Raw genomic sequence first — 21,235 nt, 5'->3', positions numbered from 1 at the left:
TCACTCGTCTCCATCAGACTGATCCCAGATCTCTGACCTCCTCAGTCATCACTCGTCTCCATCAGACTGATCCCAGATCTCTGACCTGCTCAGTCATCACTCGTCTCCATCAGACTGATCCCAGATCTCTGACCTCCTCAGTCATCACTCGTCTCCATCAGACTGATCCCAGATCTCTGACCTCCTCAGTCATCACTCGTCTCCATCAGACTGATCCCAGATCTCTGACCTTCTCAGTCATCACTCGTCTCCATCAGACTGATCCCAGATCTCTGACCTCCTCAGTCATCACTCATCTCCATCAAACTGATCCCAGATCTCTGACCTCCTCAGTCATCACTCGTCTCCATCAGACTGATCCCAGATCTCTGACCTGCTCAGTCATCACTCGTCTCCATCAGACTGATCCCAGATCTCTGACCTCCTCAGTCATCACTCGTCTCCATCAGACTGATCCCAGATCTCTGACTTCCTCAGTCATCACTCGTCTCCATCAGACTGATCCCAGATCTCTGACCTCCTCAGTCATCACTCGTCTCCATCAGACTGATCCCAGATCTCTGACCTCCTCAGTCATCACTCGTCTCCATCAGACTGATCCCAGATCTCTGACCTCCTCAGTCATCACTCGTCTCCATCAGACTGATCCCAGATCTCTGACCTCCTCAGTCATCACTCATCTCCATCAGACTGATCCCAGATCTCTGACCTCCTCAGTCATCACTCATCTCCATCAAACTGATCCCAGATCTCTGACCTCCTCAGTCATCACTCGTCTCCATCAGACTGATCCCAGATCTCTGACCTGCTCAGTCATCACTCGTCTCCATCAGACTGATCCCAGATCTCTGACCTCCTCAGTCATCACTCGTCTCCATCAGACTGATCCCAGATCTCTGACCTACTCAGTCATCACTCGTCTCCATCAGACTGATCTCATATCTCTGACCTCCTCAGTCATCACTCATCTCCATCAGACTGATCCCAGATCTCTGACCTCCTCAGTCATCACTCGTCTCCATCAAACTGATCCCAGATCTCTGACCTCCTCAGTCATCACTCTTCTCCATCAGACTGATCTCATATCTCTGACCTCCTCAGTCATCACTCGTCTCCATCAGACTGATCCCAGATCTCTGACCTCCTCAGTCATCACTCGTCTCCATCAGACTGATCTCATATCTCTGACCTCCTCAGTCATCACTCCTCTCCATCAGACTGATCTCAGATCTCTGACCTCCTCAGTCATCACTCTTCTCCATCAGACTGATCTCATATCTCTGACCTCCTCAGTCATCACTCGTCTCCATCAGACTGATCCCAGATCTCTGACCTCCTCAGTCATCACTCGTCTCCATCAGACTGATCTCATATCTCTGACCTCCTCAGTCATCACTCCTCTCCATCAGACTGATCTCAGATCTCTGACCTCCTCAGTCATCACTCCTCTCCATCAGACTGATCTCATATCTCTGACCTCCTCAGTCATCACACGTCTCCATCTGACTGATCCCAGATCTCTGACCTCCTCAGTCATCACTCTTCTCCATCATACTGATCCCAGATCTCTGACCTCCTCAGTCATCACTCGTCTCCTTCAAACTGATCCCAGATCTCTGACCTCCTAAGTCATCACTCGTCTCCATCAGACTGATCCCAGATCTCTGACCTCCTCAGTCATCACTCGTCTCCATCAGACTGATCTCATATCTCTGACCTCCTCAGTCATCACTCCTCTCCATCAGACTGATCTCAGATCTCTGACCTCCTCAGTCATCACTCGTCTCCATCAGACTGATCTCATATCTCTGACCTCCTCAGTCATCACACGTCTCCATCTGACTGATCCCAGATCTCTGACCTCCTCAGTCATCACTCATCTCCATCAGACTGATCCCAGATCTCTGACCTCCTCAGTCATCACTTGTCTCCATCAGACTGATCCCAGATCTCTGACCTCCTCAGTCATCACTCCTCTCTATCAGACTGATCTCAGATCTCTGATTTCCTCAGTCATCACTCGTCTCCATCAGACTGATCTCTGACCTCCTCAGTCATCACTCGTCTCCATCAGACTGATCCCCGATCTCTGACCTGCTCAGTCATCACTCGTCTCCATCAGACTGATCCCAGATCTCTGACCTCCTCAGTCATCACTCATCTCCATCAAACTGATCCCAGATCTCTGACCTGCTCAGTCATCACTCGTCTCCATCAGACTGATCCCAGATCTCTGACCTCCTCAGTCATCACTCATCTCCATCAAACTGATCCCAGATCTCTGACCTGCTCAGTCATCACTCGTCTCCATCAGACTGATCCCAGATCTCTGACCTCCTCAGTCATCACTCATCTCCATCAAACTGATCCCAGATCTCTGACCTCCTCAGTCATCACTCGTCTCCATCAGACTGATCCCAGATCTCTGACCTGCTCAGTCATCACTCGTCTCCATCAGACTGATCCCAGATCTCTGACCTCCTCAGTCATCACTCATCTCCATCAAACTGATCCCAGATCTCTGACCTCCGCAGTCATCACTCGTCTCCATCAGACTGATCCCAGATCTCTGACCTGCTCAGTCATCACTCGTCTCCGTCAGACTGATCCCAGACCTCTGACCTGCTCAGTCATCACTCGTCTCCATCAGACTGATCCCAGATCTCTGACCTGCTCAGTCATCACTCGTCTCCATCAGACTGATCCCAGATCTCTGACCTCCTCAGTCATCACTCGTCTCCATCAGACTGATCCCAGATCTATGACCTCCTCAATCATCACTCATCTCCATCAGACTGATCCCAGATCTCTGACCTCCTCAGTCATCACTCGTCTCCATCAGACTGATCTCATATCTCTGACCTCCTCAGTCATCACTCATCTCCATCAGACTGATCCCAGATCTCTGACCTCCTCAGTCATCACTCGTCTCCATCAGACTGATCCCAGATCTCTGACCTCCTCAGTCATCACTCGTCTCCATCAGACTGATCCCAGATCTCTGACCTCCTCAGTCATCACTCCTCTCCGTCAGACTGATCTCAGATCTCTGACCTCCTCAGTCATCACTCGTCTCCATCAGACTGATCCCAGATCTCTGACCTCCTCAGTCATCACTCGTCTCCATCAGACTGATCCCAGATCTCTGACCTCCTCAGTCATCACTCGTCTCCATCAAACTGATCCCAGATCTCTGACCTCCTCAGTCATCACTCGTCTCCATCAGACTGATCCCAGATCTCTGACCTCCTTAGTCATCACTCGTCTCCATCAAACTGATCCCAGATCTCTGACCTCCTCAGTCATCACTCTTCTCCATCATACTGATCCCAGATCTCTGACCTCCTCAGTCATCACTCTTCTCCATCATACTGATCCCAGATCTCTGACCTCCTCAGTCATCACTCGTCTCCTTCAAACTGATCCCAGATCTCTGACCTCCTCAGTCATCACTCGTCTCCATCAGACTGATCCCAGATCTCTGACCTGCTCAGTCATCACTCGTCTCCATCAGACTGATCCCAGATCTCTGACCTCCTCAGTCATCTCTCGTCTCCATCAGACTGATCCCAGATCTCTGACCTCCTCAGTCATCACTCGTCTCCATCAGACTGATCCCAGATCTCTGACCTCCTCAGTCATCACTCGTCTCCATCAGACTGATCCCAGATCTCTGACCTGCTCAGTCATCACTCGTCTCCATCAGACTGATCCCAGATCTCTGACCTCCTCAGTCATCACTCGTCTCCATCAGACTGATCCCAGATCTCTGACCTCCTCAGTCATCACTCGTCTCCATCAGACTGATCCCAGATCTCTGACCTCCTCAGTCATCACTCGTCTCCATCAGACTGATCCCAGATCTCTGACCTCCTCAGTCATCACTCATCTCCATCAAACTGATCCCAGATCTCTGACCTCCTCAGTCATCACTCGTCTCCATCAGACTGATCCCAGATCTCTGACCTGCTCAGTCATCACTCGTCTCCATCAGACTGATCCCAGATCTCTGACCTCCTCAGTCATCACTCGTCTCCATCAGACTGATCCCAGATCTCTGACGTCCTCAGTCATCACTCGTCTCCATCAGACTGATCCCAGATCTCTGACCTCCTCAGTCATCACTCGTCTCCATCAGACTGATCCCAGATCTCTGACCTCCTCAGTCATCACTCATCTCCATCAGACTGATCCCAGATCTCTGACCTCCTCAGTCATCACTCATCTCCATCAAACTGATCCCAGATCTCTGACCTCCTCAGTCATCACTCGTCTCCATCAGACTGATCCCAGATCTCTGACCTGCTCAGTCATCACTCGTCTCCATCAGACTGATCCCAGATCTCTGACCTCCTCAGTCATCACTCGTCTCCATCAGACTGATCCCAGATCTCTGACCTCCTCAGTCATCACTCGTCTCCATCAGACTGATCCCAGATCTCTGACCTCCTCAGTCATCACTCATCTCCATCAGACTGATCCCAGATCTCTGACCTCCTCATTCATCACTTATCTCCATCAAACTGATCCCAGATCTCTGACCTTCTCAGTCATCACTCGTCTCCGTCAGACTGATCCCAGATCTCTGACCTGCTCAGTCATCACTCGTCTCCATCAGACTGATCCCAGATCTCTGACCTCCTCAGTCATCACTCGTCTCCATCAGACTGATCCCAGATCTCTGACCTCCTCAGTCATCACTCGTCTCCATCAGACTGATCCCAGATCTCTGACCTGCTCAGTCATCACTCGTCTCCATCAGACTGATCCCAGATCTCTGACCTCCTCAGTCATCACTCGTCTCCATCAGACTGATCCCAGATCTCTGACCTCCTCAGTCATCACTCGTCTCCATCAGACTGATCCCAGATCTCTGACCTCCTCAGTCATCACTCGTCTCCATCAGACTGATCCCAGATCTCTGACCTTCTCAGTCATCACTCGTCTCCATCAGACTGATCCCAGATCTCTGACCTTCTCAGTCATCACTCGTCTCCATCAGACTGATCCCAGATCTCTGACCTCCTCAGTCATCACTCTTCTCCATCATACTGATCCCAGATCTCTGACCTCCTCAGTCATCACTCGTCTCCTTCAAACTGATCCCAGATCTCTGACCTCCTCAGTCATCACTCGTCTCCATCAGACTGATCCCAGATCTCTGACCTGCTCAGTCATCACTCGTCTCCATCAGACTGATCCCAGATCTCTGACCTCCTCAGTCATCACTCGTCTCCATCAGACTGATCCCAGATCTCTGACCTCCTCAGTCATCACTCGTCTCCATCAGACTGATCCCAGATCTCTGACCTCCTCAGTCATCACTCGTCTCCATCAGACTGATCCCAGATCTCTGACCTCCTCAGTCATCACTCGTCTCCATCAGACTGATCCCAGATCTCTGACCTCCTCAGTCATCACTCGTCTCCATCAGACTGATCCCAGATCTCTGACCTCCTCAGTCATCACTCATCTCCATCAAACTGATCAAAGATCTCTGACCTCCTCAGTCATCACTCGTCTCCATCAGACTGATCCCAGATCTCTGACCTGCTCAGTCATCACTCGTCTCCATCAGACTGATCCCAGATCTCTGACCTCCTCAGTCATCACTCGTCTCCATCAGACTGATCCCAGATCTCTGACCTCCTCAGTCATCACTCGTCTCCATCAGACTGATCCCAGATCTCTGACCTGCTCAGTCATCACTCGTCTCCATCAGACTGATCCCAGATCTCTGACCTCCTCAGTCATCACTCGTCTCCATCAGACTGATCCCAGATCTCTGACCTCCTCAGTCATCACTCGTCTCCATCAGACTGATCCCAGATCTCTGACCTCCTCAGTCATCACTCGTCTCCATCAGACTGATCCCAGATCTCTGACCTTCTCAGTCATCACTCGTCTCCATCAGACTGATCCCAGATCTCTGACCTTCTCAGTCATCACTCGTCTCCATCAGACTGATCCCAGATCTCTGACCTCCTCAGTCATCACTCTTCTCCATCATACTGATCCCAGATCTCTGACCTCCTCAGTCATCACTCGTCTCCTTCAAACTGATCCCAGATCTCTGACCTCCTCAGTCATCACTCGTCTCCATCAGACTGATCCCAGATCTCTGACCTGCTCAGTCATCACTCGTCTCCATCAGACTGATCCCAGATCTCTGACCTCCTCAGTCATCACTCGTCTCCATCAGACTGATCCCAGATCTCTGACCTCCTCAGTCATCACTCGTCTCCATCAGACTGATCCCAGATCTCTGACCTCCTCAGTCATCACTCGTCTCCATCAGACTGATCCCAGATCTCTGACCTCCTCAGTCATCACTCATCTCCATCAAACTGATCCCAGATCTCTGACCTCCTCAGTCATCACTCGTCTCCATCAGACTGATCCCAGATCTCTGACCTCCTCAGTCATCACTCGTCTCCATCAGACTGATCCCAGATCTCTGACCTCCTCAGTCATCACTCATCTCCATCAGACTGATCCCAGATCTCTGACCTCCTCAGTCATCACTCGTCTCCATCAGACTGATCCCAGATCTCTGACCTCCTCATTCATCACTCATCTCCATCAGACTGATCCCAGATCTCTGACCTCCTCAGTCATCACTCATCTCCATCAAACTGATCCCAGATCTCTGACCTCCTCAGTCATCACTCGTCTCCATCAGACTGATCCCAGATCTCTGACCTGCTCAGTCATCACTCGTCTCCATCAGACTGATCCCAGATCTCTGACCTCCTCAGTCATCACTCGTCTCCATCAATCTGATCCCAGATCTCTGACCTGCTCAGTCATCACTCGTCTCCATCAGACTGATCCCAGATCTCTGACCTCCTCAGTCATCACTCGTCTCCATCAGACTGATCCCAGATCTCTGACCTGCTCAGTCATCACTCGTCTCCATCAGACTGATCCCAGATCTCTGACCTCCTCAGTCATCACTCGTCTCCATCAGACTGATCCCAGATCTCTGACCTCCTCAGTCATCACTCGTCTCCATCAGACTGATCCCAGATCTCTGACCTCCTCAGTCATCACTCGTCTCCATCAGACTGATCTCATATCTCTGACCTCCTCAGTCATCACTCGTCTCCATCAGACTGATCTCATATCTCTGACCTCCTCAGTCATCACTCGTCTCCATCAGACTGATCCCAGATCTCTGACCTCCTCAGTCATCACTCGTCTCCATCAAACTGATCCCAGATCTCTGACCTCCTCAGTCATCACTCATCTCCATCAGACTGATCTCATATCTCTGACCTCCTCAGTCATCACTCGTCTCCATCAGACTGATCCCAGATCTCTGACCTCCTCAGTCATCACTCGTCTCCATCAAACTGATCCCAGATCTCTGACCTCCTCAGTCATCACTCTTCTCCATCAGACTGATCTCATATCTCTGACCTCCTCAGTCATCACTCGTCTCCATCAGACTGATCCCAGATCTCTGACCTCCTCAGTCATCACTCGTCTCCATCAGACTGATCACAGATCTCTGACCTGCTCAGTCATCACTCGTCTCCATCAGATTGATCCCAGATCTCTGACCTCCTCAGTCATCACTCGTCTCCATCAGACTGATCCCAGATCTCTGACCTCCTCAGTCATCACTCATCTCCATGAGACTGATCCCAGATCTCTGACCTGCTCAGTCATCACTCGTCTCCATCAGACTGATCTCATATCTCTGACCTCCTCAGTCATCACTCGTCTCCATCAGACTGATCCCAGATCTCTGACCTGCTCAGTCATCACTCGTCTCCATCAGACTGATCCCAGATCTCTGACCTGCTCAGTCATCACTCGTCTCCATCAGACTGATCCCAGATCTCTGACCTGCTCAGTCATCACTCGTCTCCATCAAACTGATCCCAGATCTCTGACCTCCTCAGTCATCACTCATCTCCATCAGACTGATCTCATATCTCTGACCTCCTCAGTCATCACTCGTCTCCATCAGACTGATCCCAGATCTCTGACCTCCTCAGTCATCACTCGTCTCCATCAAACTGATCCCAGATCTCTGACCTCCTCAGTCATCACTCTTCTCCATCAGACTAATCTCATATCTCTGACCTCCTCAGTCATCACTCGTCTCCATCAGACTGATCCCAGATCTCTGACCTCCTCAGTCATCACTCGTCTCCATCAGACTGATCACAGATCTCTGACCTGCTCAGTCATCACTCGTCTCCATCAGATTGATCCCAGATCTCTGACCTCCTCAGTCATCACTCGTCTCCATCAGACTGATCCCAGATCTCTGACCTCCTCAGTCATCACTCATCTCCATCAGACTGATCCCAGATCTCTGACCTGCTCAGTCATCACTCGTCTCCATCAGACTGATCTCATATCTCTGACCTCCTCAGTCATCACTCGTCTCCATCAGACTGATCCCAGATCTCTGACCTGCTCAGTCATCACTCGTCTCCATCAGACTGATCCCAGATCTCTGACCTGCTCAGTCATCACTCGTCTCCATCAGACCGATCCCAGATCTCTGACCTGCTCAGTCATCACTCGTCTCCATCAGACCGATCCCAGATCTCTGACCTCCTCAGTCATCACTCATCTCCATCAGACTGATCCCAGATCTCTGACCTCCTCAGTCATCACTCGTCTCCATCAAACTGATCCCAGATCTCTGACCTCCTCAGTCATCACTCGTCTCCATCAGACTGATCTCATATCTCTGACCTCCTCAGTCATCACTCGTCTCCATCAGACTGATCCCAGATCTCTGACCTCCTCAGTCATCACTCGTCTCCATCAGACTGATCACAGATCTCTGACCTGCTCAGTCATCACTCGTCTCCATCAGACTGATCCCAGATCTCTGACCTGCTCAGTCATCACTCGTCTCCATCATACTGATCCCAGATCTCTGACCTCCTCAGTCATCACTCATCTCCATCAGACTGATCCCAGATCTCTGACCTCCTCAGTCATCACTCGTCTCCATCAAACTGATCCCAGATCTCTGACCTCCTCAGTCATCACTCGTCTCCATCAGACTGATCTCATATCTCTGACCTCCTCAGTCATCACTCGTCTCCATCAGACTGATCCCAGATCTCTGACCTCCTCAGTCATCACTCGTCTCCATCAGACTGATCACAGATCTCTGACCTGCTCAGTCATCACTCGTCTCCATCAGACTGATCCCAGATCTCTGACCTGCTCAGTCATCACTCGTCTCCATCATACTGATCCCAGATCTCTGACCTCCTCAGTCATCACTCATCTCCATCAGATTGATCCCAGATCTCTGACCTCCTCAGTCATCACTCGTCTCCATCAGACTGATCCCAGATCTCTGACCTCCTCAGTCATCACTCGTCTCCATCAGACTGATCCCAGATCTCTGACCTCCTCAGTCATCACTCATCTCCATGAAACTGATCCCAGATCTCTGACCTCCTCAGTCATCACTCATCTCCATCAGATTGATCCCAGATCTATGTCTCTTTCATGGATAACTATAATCTCAGTAAATGTTGTCCTGGCTTAGTAGTCGGTAGCGACTCAGTAAATGCTTGATGGACTGATGTCTTTTTCTAACCTTTTTTACTATGATACTTATATAAATGTCATTATTTTATGGCGGTGAGTCTGACGCAGTCACTTCTTCTGCTTCTTTGTTGTTATCCCGTCATCACCAGTGGACCAGTAATCCAGAAGATGTTTTATTTACTCCCGGAAATCCTGTAAAGCAGCACTGTCAGTATAGTGAGTGCAGCTCTGGAGTATATCCCACATCAGGATGTGCATGACCCATGTGATGCGGTGGCTGATAATCCAGTCCAGGATGATAACCATCGGTAACAAACAAAAAACAAGTGTGCACTGTGTGCAAATCCAGCTCCCCCCTCTTGAAGATTTAGGCTTCCAATTGAGTGCAGGTGCTCGCGGATCCACGTACAGGCTTCAGTACATCGTAGTGCAGAAAATGGATACGACCTCAGCACAAATCCGCAAATTCAGGAAGCGTGGTTCAATATAAAAACATTCTTCTTTATTACATACATACATAAAAAGCAATTATAGGCACAGGTATCCAAGAGAGCAACCCACGGACCAACCCACGGATAACCATAGGTAGATATGTTTTGGGTGCATCAGTTTGGGAAATGATCCACACAATAGGAATCTCATTGATCAAAATAGAAGAAAAATTGTGGCAGCAGGAGCAGCGCAGGGCAATATCTCAGGGTTCACACAGTAATAGTAGCTAAATGGGAGATATCAACATGATTCCAGTCTATAAGGTATCAGCCGTGGTGCTCAGCATGACAAGAAGAAGAAATCCCATAAAATGCAGCTAATTGATTAACCTTGCTGATTCTATGGAATGGTCCGAGAATGTTTCTGATTGTGTGGAGGTTGTGGATTTTAGAAGAGGCTTAAGGTCTACGTTCTGCCCCTCTGTGTCTTCTGGCTCTCCTAAAGAAAAATGTCACCAGTGACTGCTGGAGGATGTCAAAGCTCCGGACAATTTTACTAGTGGTGAGGAGAGAGCTGGATGATAAGGGGACAACGTAGACCTCATGACCCGGGAATATTATGAGGCTGAAGCCACACGACAACTGAATGATGGAGTCACACATTCGGCCCTGTCTGAAGACCCTACACATAGGGTAGTGTAGAAACAGGCATTATTTCTAATAAGACCACCAATAGACTCTACCCTCTTCATCCGAAATACCCCTGCTGGCATTTCCTACCAAAAGTGCGTAAGGCCCTCTCAGCTCCCCCAGGGCGCCCCTTGTTTCTGGTGTGGGCTCTCTTGCAGAGCCTTTGGGGGACATTTATCATATGCTGGCGCTTGTGCCTCGATTGCCCGTCGCTGCATAGTCGCAGTGGAATACATGAAGAGGCAGAAGCGCCCCCTGCCATGCCCCACTGGTGGCGGAGAAGGCTAAATAGTCAATAGGCTAGCATTTCAGGGCCTCTGCGCCACTGATGTTGTCCCACAGGGTCAGGTCCTTCATTACCTGCAGAACCCCCTTGTGGTGACCGGCCCTGGGGAATACATAATAACAGATAGAAATACATTATAACATATATATACACAATGCTTTGGCTTGAATGATGGGATCCGTCTTATAATTCTACTTGGGCTATTTCTTGCCGGCTCTGCCCGGATGTCACATGGGATATTATCTGGATGGTGGCCACTTACTGGCTGCATTCTTGTCTTTGTTCCTGTTTGTGTTGTAGTTTTGCTACTTTTTTATCTCCTGAAGATGATGGAGGGGGTGGACACATTGGCATTGTGGTTACCATGGAGACGCCCCTCCTGGAGGCCTTATATCTGGGCGCCCAGGACGGGTGACGTTCAGAGGCTTGAGAAAGCGAACTCTTCCACGAAATGGCCCATTACCTGCCGTGCTCCGGCGTCCTCCCCGGACAAACCTAATAATGTAGCTGCATTTTATGGGATTGGTGAGCCCCGCTGCTTAAGAATCTCTCGTTTCCCACTCCAGGCTCCCAGTACTGGCGCTACGACAATGAGAATGACAGGGCCTATCTCCAAGACTCTGAGGGCCACATCTACCCACGCCTCATCTCTGAAGGCTTCCCAGGCATCAGTGGACCCATCGACACTGCTTTCTATGACCGGAAGGAGAGGAATGTTTTCTTCTTTCGAGGACAAAATGTAAGTGAATAATCATCTCCTCCATGATGGACATCAAGGACCCCGGGCCCTGAACTTCCACCCTTGTTTAATGGGGGGGGGGGGGGTCATCATAACTCATGCTTTTTATTGTTTTATGTCAACCCTAGGTCACAGCTTTCAGTGTTGATAACCATATGGTGGTCCCTGGGTACCCTAAAGCCATCATTGATGTGTTCCCGGCCTGTGTTGATGGAGATCATCCTCTGGGTGACCTAGACGCTGTCTACTACTCCTTCGCTCATCAGAGCATATTCTTCTTTAAGGGCATCAATGTCTGGAGGATGGTTGGAGATAGAGGTCGTCAGGACAATCTGCCCCACAATTCCCTCCTGCCACGAATTCCTATAAATGAACAGTGGTTAGATATCTGTGACGTTCATCCATCAATGCTAACCGCACCCAGAAGATGAACCTTGTGTGGGACCAGACAGGAATATTATGGACCAGAACCAGCACCAGATAACACTCTACCATGACTGATGATATTGGGAAACGTTCTATTCATATAATGGAGCTCAGGAGACTTAGTGGATCCATCACTGGTGGTGGAACAGAAGATTATTGGACCATCACACATACAACAGTGGGAAGGAGGCGTCGAGAAGCCACCGCTCATACAATGGAGGACATGAGAATTAGTGGGGTCATCAACACTATGAGAAGGAGAAAGCTTAGTAGAAATGTCACTCTTACAATGCAGGACATGAGGCTTATCCAAGCCATCACTTATAGCTTGATGGAAAGTGGGGTAATCTCTATGGAGGCTTAGACCCAGGATCTCCAACACAACTGCCCATCCTATATGGACATGTAAACCCCTACATTACATCCCCCAGAGCTCCCAAAATGAATAACCATTGGTTGTCACGCTGTATTGTGTCCATCACATGACAATGTTCCTTCCAGGAATTACTCAGAAAGACAAGACTATTTGTTGCAATAAATTATGATAATACAATGCTGGGGACTTTGAGTTTCTAGGTAACCAAATACTGTAACGTTCTAGATAATGGAACAGTAAGTTTCTATGTGATTAAAAACTGGCAGAAGGTTTTGTTCTAGTTTATTCAAAACTTGTGACCTCTGAGATTCTAGTTGATCCAATATTAGAACGGCAAGTTTGCCGAAGATCCAGTAGTGGTAAAAGTGAGAAGTTCTAGATGACCCAATAATGTTAGATCTTCAAGGTGACAAGACTAAGAGATTCTAGGCACTCTGCTATCTGTATGACTGAGAGGTTCTAGATGATCCAATCCTGCTAGGAATCAGAAGTTCTAGATAATATAAGACTGCTAGGCGTGAGGCACTAGATGATCCAGTAATTACAGGACTATCTGTTTCTAGTATTCCGATTTGTGTAGGACTGCAATGTTCTAGATGATCCAGAAGTCCCGAGACTGCAATGTTCTAGATGATCCAGAAGTGGTGATACTGCAATATTCTAAATGGACAATGTGTCTATGTTTAGCAGTAGGGCACATGGAGGTCGGTCAGGGGGGCGCACGGAGTTAGGGCGGGGGGTGCACGAAAGGGGGGGGGGGGCGCCTGGAGTTCTGCCAGCCAGAGTTCATTAAAGCAAGGGGGGGGGGGGGGGTTGGCCGTAGTTCGTTCGGGCGGTGGGGGCGTCCGCCAGTGATTACACTAGAATGAGGACTGACTGGTGGTAGTGATTATACTAGACTGAGGACTGACTGGTGCCAGTGATTACACTAGACTGAGGACTGACTGGTGATAGTGATTATACTAGACTGAGGACTGACTGGTGGTAGTGATTATACTAGACTGAGGACTGACTGGTGGCAGTGATTATACTAAACAGAGGACTGACTGGTGGTATTGATTATACTATACTGAGGACTTACTGGTGGTATTGATTATACTATACTGAGGACTTACTGGTGGTAGTGATTATACTAGACTGAGGACTGACTGGTGGTAGTGATTATACTAGACTAAGGACTGACTGGTGGTAGTGGTTATACTAGACTGAGGACTGACTGGTGGTAGAGATAAGAAATAGGGCGATATGACTCTGGACTAGAATGGTCTTTGCTCGGTTTACACAATGAGCGCCTTCAGGTGCTGTAAGTCAGGTAACACCATGCAATGTTATTCCTCTATTGGCCGCCTGCAGCTCATCCAGAGACGAGGGGGTTATCTAGGACCCCCCTGGCAGCCTGTCACCTCCTCAGTATAGGGGGGAGGGGTATCACTGTCACCACTAGAGGCCCCCTGCTTTACCCCCCACAAAGTAGAACTGTCATATTGATCCCTGAGGAAGTGTCCGTGTCCATTGCTCTGGTGTCATATGAAGGTCACAGACAAGAAATACAAAAATACAATAAAAACAAACACCAAGATAAATGGCTGGAGGGGGGGGGCAGGGCTACTGGGCTCATCCGGCCGCTCCTCGCATCTACCTGTAGAGTTTCAGTATTTTCGGTAGAATGGAGCTTTGGACCCTGGTCCTCTGGCAGCAGATCTGTCATCGCCGGTCACTTATCGCGTTGCGTTGTCGGAGCAGTTTGTTTCCTATGATGGATTCGCTCCGGCTTCTCATCTGTCATAGGCTCAGGCTTTCTCCCACAATGCTCTGTGAGCCCCCGGTGGATTGCTCAGCCTGTTATACTCGTGTTTCTCCGCAGCAGACAATGCTGGAGCATGTGGTTGATGTTGGTTCAATATGGTTGATTCTTACAACATCATTAGAATTTTTTGCAGATGTTAAAAGACTTGGACTTCCTAAGGATGAGGCTTTGAGCGCTGCGTCGCAGTTGGCCGTCCACTCTAGTTTATCATCAATCAGGACACTGAGGTTCTTATGGACCTGGTCCATGGCCTTACCTTTGATTGAGATTGGTTTGTGGTCGGTTTTCTTCCTCCGTAGGTCTTTGACCATTTCTTTTGTAGGAGGTGGTTACGCTCGTCCATTTCACAAATGTTTTTACCACTTTCCTCAAGGTTTTTTCATCGCCTTCCTGGATGGAGCCTGGAATGACTGAATCATCCCGGAATTTCTGAAGGTGGCAGATGCCTGAGAGGTGGTAGAAGTCAGATGTATGTAACGTGAGCAGGAATGGAGAACTTGGCCTTGGTAAACCTCAGCTGCTGACCAGTAAGACCTATCAGTGGTTGGTAGTCATATATTCAATTAGTAATGGATGGGTCAATATTAAGATTTATCTGGATCAATGGTATTGACTGCGCTTGAGAAGTCGAAATAGTTGAAAAATAGTCGAAAAAGTCGAAACAATACTATTATGTTCTTGTGTAGAAGGAAAAGAATTGCAAACTGCAGGGAATCCATCCTGCTTCAGGTGATGTAGAAGGTCCATTTTGAAGGACTCCATTATGTGTGATGTGATTGGTCCAATGTGGCTGTAGGTTGTAATGGGCGTAGTCATGATAGAGTACAGCAGTGCCTGGGATAGTCGTTTTGGAAGGTCTTTAGTAGCCGGGGATAGATGCTGTTGGGGCCACTGGCTTTGTTGGAATTAATGGTCAGTAGTCCAGCTCCCACCTCGCCGGCCAGCACTTTCACTCCACTTTTTATTGAGTTGAGTTGATAGAATCTTTTATGGAGCTCATTCACACCATCCACCGTTTGTTCCCACTCGGAGCTGTGTGTTCGTTTATCTGCGAGCCTGTACATCCTGCACTAAGGGAACACGTAACGTGGAATCAGAACCACCACCACCTAATATCTTGTAAACAACCTCATCCAATATTCCAGACAGGCTGTGGCCTGAGGTATTGATGTGATGGTACCAGCGTGGAGATGATCCCAGGAGAGATGGAGGTAGTTATGGAAGTCTCTGGAGACCAGCACTGGAATCACCCGGGCACCAGCCACATATGACAATACCTGTTGTAACGCTAGACTAGTAGTAGGGGTAACATGAATAATTGTAATTATAGAAGGTGCACCATAAATAGTATAATGAACAAGGACATTAGATGGTTAATACCGAAGGTTTATCATCAGCTCTCCACGTGCACGGGTGGAATCAACATAGTGATGATAATGATGCTCAATCCTTGTAGAAGATACATTTCTGATAACAGATAATGTCGGCTGTAGACCCTTTAAAGTCCTTATGATGTTATACTTATCCTCACTAACTGCGCAATAAAACCGGATTATCCTCGAAGTGTAGAAGCGCGACTATAGAGAATCTAGATGGGATCCTGGTGGGAAGGGCAGAGTTTGTCAAACTTTATAGCTAATATCTCTGCCACAAGTAGTCAATAGAAACCTCCCTCTCTGAGGGACCTCGACCTCTCTGTGATGCTGAGTCTGTTCTCTAAGTCATCCATTCATGAGATGAGTAGCATTGACCACCCACTTCATATGTCTCCACAGAAGCAGCAGCTGATCCTCTGATTTTCTATCCTCCTCTTCCTTGTTCCCTCTGGTGTCTCTCTGCATATAAGGGCTGCCCATGTATCTGTTCCAGATGGTATTGCAGGTAGCCACATTCCCCACAGTGCAGGTTCTTCCTCGGAAGGGCTCACCATAGCAGCCGCTGCTTCCCCAGTTACTGTTACCAGTGCCTGAATTTCATCATCTGGATCAGCTAGTTTTGGCAAAGGGAAAGGTTCCATCTTGGACATCACAAGATCCATCTTCATCCTTCCAGGAGACTCCTCCGTGTAGACCTCAGACAATATCGAAGCAGCATAATCAGGTACCTCTCGGTCACCCATCTCCAGTGGTTGTGTAATATCTTCCAGTAGGTCATTGGTTGGCGATATTTCATGTGTCACTACTCTTGGGGTCCTGTCTTCTCTGCACCATGGTGTGTCCCATGGTGTGTGCCATGGAGTGTCCCATGGAGTGTCCCATGGTGTGTCCCGTGGTGTGTCCCGTGGTGTGTCCCGTGCTGCGTCCCATGGTGTGTCCCATGGTGTGTCCCATGGTGTGTCCCATGGTGTGTCCCATGGTGTGTGCCATGGAGTGTCCCATGCAGTGTCCCATGGAGTGTCCCATGGTGTGTCCCATGGAGTGTCCCGTGGTGTGTCCTGTGCTGCGTCCCATGGTGTGTCCCATGGTGTGTCATGGCGATGTCCCAGCTCCTTGGTACTGGCACTGGAGGACTTCTGAACTCAGGTTCGTTACGGTAGATTGTATACAGTTTAGAACAGCAGAAAAAGAAGCTGTAGACACTTTCCCCCTCGCCGGTGTATATAATACCAGAGGTTCTGACGGTTTAGTGTTTGTGTTGTGGGTTAGTGTCTGATGTTACGTTTGGTTGTGGACGAGTTGCTAGAGTTGGTTTAGTTAGTGTTTGGTTTCCAGTTAGTGATCCAGTTGGGTTTAGAGTCATGTTAGGGTTTACCTTCTGTTTTACCTCTTCAGGATCTGTGTTGTTGGGGTCAGGGGTTATACTAGAGCAGGAGCTTGAACGTTAACCCGTTACTATCCGGACTTAATACTTCCACTCCCCTCCACCACTTGGGCAGTATGGACATATTCATTACATGTCCATTTAGATGGACCAGAGAAGGAGATGGATTGCAGAAGGTTCAACTCTTTCTCAAGTTTTCATGAAAAGTCCCTCATAGGGCACAACAAGAAGAAGAGGGAAGACATCAAAATGTGGTCATTAATCATTCCTTAAAAGAAGAATTTACTTCACAGAAGAAGAGACGATGTTATCAATAAATATGAGATTGTCAATAATCCACTTAATGTACCTTCATCGTGTGTCTGGTCTCATAGGAAATAGTTTACATGAGATGCTGGAGATTATGGAGAAACATAGTGGAGATAAATGAGACGTTAGAGAGGTTGGAAGAGACGGAGTTTGGAGATTAAGGAGGTGCAAGGAAAAATGTAGAACATGGTGGGAAAGTAGGAGAAAGTACAGATGAGGTGCAGTGATGTCTCAGCATCCACCGAAATACAGAGAAGATGCTGCAGATAACGAGTGAGAGGAAGTAAGGAAAGGAGATGATAGAGAAGAAGAAGGACATCATGGAGAGGAGAAGTAGTAAAGAGATTAAGGAAACGGAGGGCGTGGTGGAGATGGAGAACGTGGTGAAGATGGAGGATGTGGTAAAGAGATGGGGGACGTGGTGGAGATGGAGGACGTGGTGGAGATGGAGGACGTGGTGGAGATGGAGGACGTGGTGGAGATGGAGGACGTGGTAAAGAGGTGGAGGACATGGTGGAGATGGAGGATGTGGTGAAGATGGAGGATGTGGTAAAGAGGTGGAGGATATGGTGGAGATGGAGGAGGTGGTAGAGATGGAGGAGGTGGTGGAGATGGAGGAGGTGGTGGAGATGGAGGACATGGTGGAGATGGAGGAGGTGGTGGAGATGGAGGAGGTGGTGGAGATGGAGGACATGGTGGAGATGGAGGATGTGGTGAAGATGGAGGAGGTGGTGGAGATGGAGGAGGTGGTAGAGATGGAGGAGGTGGTGGAGATGGAGGACGTGGTGGAGATGGAGGACGTGGTGGAGATGGAGGAGGTGGTGGAGATGGAGGAGGTGGTGGAGATGGAGGACGTGGTGGAGATGGAGGACGTGGTGGAGATGGAGGACGTGGTGGAGATGGAGGACGTGGTGGAGATGGAGGAGGTGGTGGAGATGGAGGACATGGTGGAGATGGAGGAGGTGGTGGAGATGGAGGACGTAGTAAAGAGGTGGAGGACATGATGGAGATGGAGGATGTGGTAAAGAGGTGGATGGCCAAACCTTCATGTACCTGGTCAAGGGGAAAACAATTTATATTAATATTAGGATGAAGATTAAAGAGATGACCAAGGAAATAAAGTGGAGGCGATGGAGAGCACAGATCAGGAATTATAGATCAGACAAATAAGGTAATGAAGATGGAGGAGATGATTGAGAAGGTGAAGATGGTAGATGTCCCCTTATCTTAATCTCACATGGGACATATTTAAGTTTGTGAGTTTGAGCTTGAAGAAGTTTCATCGTACACAATGTTCCCTGTGCAGAGTTCTGCCCTTTCCCTCTTCCACCATTGTCTTCATTCTCTATTATTTCTTTAAGTTTTAAGTTATTTATGAGCCTAAGCCCCATCAAGCAGGAGAACATGTCTGTACATGTAAGTTTTCATGTAGTCCAGCAATGTCAGGGCCTTCAGACATCTGTACATCACATCTGATGTGTCATGTGTTCATATCCTCCGTAGACAGTCATGAGCCACCGGCCTCCTCAGCCCAGGGCTGCAGGTTCTGCAGTGCACAGAGGGAGGAGTTGTGTGTGCACAGGGGGTCCCGTGGAAGCGATTGCTGGAGACTCTTCTGGAAGGCTTCCTGCTGAAGCTGCACCATCATACGATTGGTCTGCTGGCGCTCAGATTCCCTTTCCTCCGCAGTCTGACGCCTGAGGACACAAGGCAGATTATTAGAATCATCCTAAAGAACTAAAACTAATGATACAAGAAGATTGTTAGAGGCGGAGACATCGGACACACAAGGGACATGGATGGACAAGTCATAGTCACAAGATGCAGAGGGTTAGGTAGGTACGGAAGTCTCCCTCTCCATGTCACGAGCTATAACATAGGTAACTTAGTATTTGCAGCTGTAGATACTGCCCGGCAAGGCAACATTTAACTGGTGTATACAATTAGCCAATGATGTGTCTGCTATGAAAGCTGGAGTGTGATTGGAGAGGAGCTACCACCTGACCAGGGAGAGTATAAAACCCCTGCTGGGTGAGGGCACATGGGCCAGTCAGAGTGAGAGACTCTGTCTTGGAGTCAGACTGCAGAGGAGACAACGGGGCAGATTCATGAAGCTGTCCATGGCAACCAATCACAGCTCAGCTTTCATTTTACCAATGCTCATGAATATTTTAAAGCTGAGCTGTGATTGGTTTCCATGGGCAACTAGAAATATTCTGACTTTCAGGCAGCTTGATAAATCTGCCCCAGTGTGTGCAGCACAACTTCAGTTCTGCCACAGACACTAATCCCAGGATCTTCTTGTGCCTCCGGCCTACTGCCTGACACTTAGGCTCAACTATCCCAGCATCTTCTACCAGGCGGTGTACACCTTTCCTGTGGACCCCTCTCCATGACTCTTCCAACAACCAGAATCTGCTGTTACCTGTTTCTGGCCATTGCCTGCTGTTTAATAAAGAACTGTGAGTTGATTTGCACAACGTTGCCTCCGTCTGATCCCTGGATAAGGCTGTTATCACCACGGGCTCCCCATCCATTACCCACGGACTGTTCCAGGTCTGCAGTAGCCTCATAAAGCTGCGGACTAGTCATTATGAGATGCAACTGTGGATCAAAATGCATTCCCCTAATGGTCATAGTTAGCCTACAGGTAATATGGGGATCAATAAATGGTAAGAAGTGTGGCCTAGATAAGTCTCACAGCACCCATGGTTGGAATGTCCCCCATTGTTATTCTCCAGACCCATCTCAATCCCCTCTCTATAAGGTTTGGTAAAGAGCCATGAAGAAGCTCCAATGTCTTGTATTCCTTTGGACCCCTCACCTCCATTTTGTCCTGCGGTTTTGGAACCATGTTTTGACTTGAGAGTCGCTCATCCGCAGGGATTTGGCCAGAGTTGCCCTTTCAGCAGAGGCCAGGTATTTCTGTCGGTGGAATCTCTTCTCCAGCTCACAGATCTGGAGGCGGCTGAATGAGGTCCGAGGTTTCTTCCTCTTTGGGGGTGTCCGATTCTGATACGGATGACCGATCCTCCGAGACAAAGAGAAGGCGGGGAGTGCGGCTGAAAGAAGGAAATATTTATGGTAAAGTCTGTGATCTACTCATTAATGTACAGATCCTATAGCACCTTGACCATCACTTCACAAGGACCACAACAAGATGAAGAACACAAGAACATTCAAGGTGAGAGAGGTCCGGAAATTCCACCAAAAATATCCAGGATTGAAGAAGTGTCTGAAGGACGAGAGAAGAAGACAAAGGCTTGTGGTCTGCACAAAACTAAAGCATGGACTTAGTCTTAGAACTCGGTCAGGCCTCCAATCATAGTTAGGGTTCAGGTAGGATTAGGGTTACCAGGCGCTATAGGGAGAGGGCAACACCCACACCTCCCCCACTGTGTGCAGCACCCACACCTCCCCCGCTGTGCGCAACACCCGCACATCCCCTGCTGTGCCTAACACTAGCACCTCCCCCGCTGTGCGCAACACCCACACCTCCCCCGCTGTGCGCAACACCAGCACATCCCCTGCTGTGCCCAACACTAGCACCTTCCCTTGCTGAGCCTAACACTAGCACCTCCCCCGCTGTGCGCAACACCCGCACCTTCCCCGCTGTGCGCAACACCCACACCTCCCCCGCTGTGCGCAACACCCGCACCTCCCCCGCTGTGCGCAACACCCGCACCTCCCCTGCTGAGCCTAACACTTGCAAGCCCGGAGGCGTATAGCCGTTGGGCTAATGACTGCACAAAGGGTGTTTTAGGTAACGGGGTTATAAGTACAGGATTAGGTCCTCTTTGACGGAGATGGTTTTTCCTTTCCTTTCTGTCTCCCTGCGTATCCCAGGGAGGTGGGGGCTACTTGAATAGGGGCAGGG

General features: G+C 49.0%; 2 protein-coding genes across 6 annotated transcripts in view; one reads left to right on the top strand and one right to left on the bottom strand.

Moving 5' to 3' along the window:
* LOC140084661 (matrix metalloproteinase-21-like) overlaps positions 1-12,739 on the top strand; it is a 55,175-nt gene extending 42,436 nt beyond the window's left edge. For 2 of the 5 annotated variants that reach the window (XM_072126474.1, XM_072126471.1), the window contains 2 exons: positions 11,508-11,680; positions 11,965-12,739. In XM_072126474.1, the coding sequence (XP_071982575.1) occupies positions 11,508-11,680; positions 11,965-12,049 (258 nt within the window). In that variant the 3' untranslated portion in view covers positions 12,050-12,739. Of the gene's footprint in view, positions 1-11,507; positions 11,681-11,808 lie in introns of all 5 variants that reach the window. The other 3 variants (XM_072126470.1, XM_072126472.1, XM_072126473.1) reach the window with 2 other exon arrangements.
* A 6,126-nt stretch (positions 12,740-18,865) lies between these two features.
* Positions 18,866-21,235, bottom strand: part of TLX2 (T cell leukemia homeobox 2) — an 85,088-nt gene continuing 82,718 nt past the window's right edge. The window contains exons 2-3 of the mRNA XM_072154721.1: positions 20,183-20,420; positions 18,866-19,055 (exon numbers count right to left, since the gene is read on the bottom strand). Coding sequence (XP_072010822.1) covers positions 18,866-19,055; positions 20,183-20,420 — 428 coding nt within the window. The remainder of the gene's footprint in view (positions 19,056-20,182; positions 20,421-21,235) is intronic.

This window comes from Engystomops pustulosus, chromosome 1, assembly GCF_040894005.1.
Source record: "Engystomops pustulosus chromosome 1, aEngPut4.maternal, whole genome shotgun sequence".
Taxonomy (NCBI): Eukaryota; Metazoa; Chordata; class Amphibia; order Anura; family Leptodactylidae; genus Engystomops; species Engystomops pustulosus.
The sequence above is the reverse complement of the archived record's forward strand: the minus strand, read 5'-3'. Positions and strand labels throughout refer to the sequence as shown.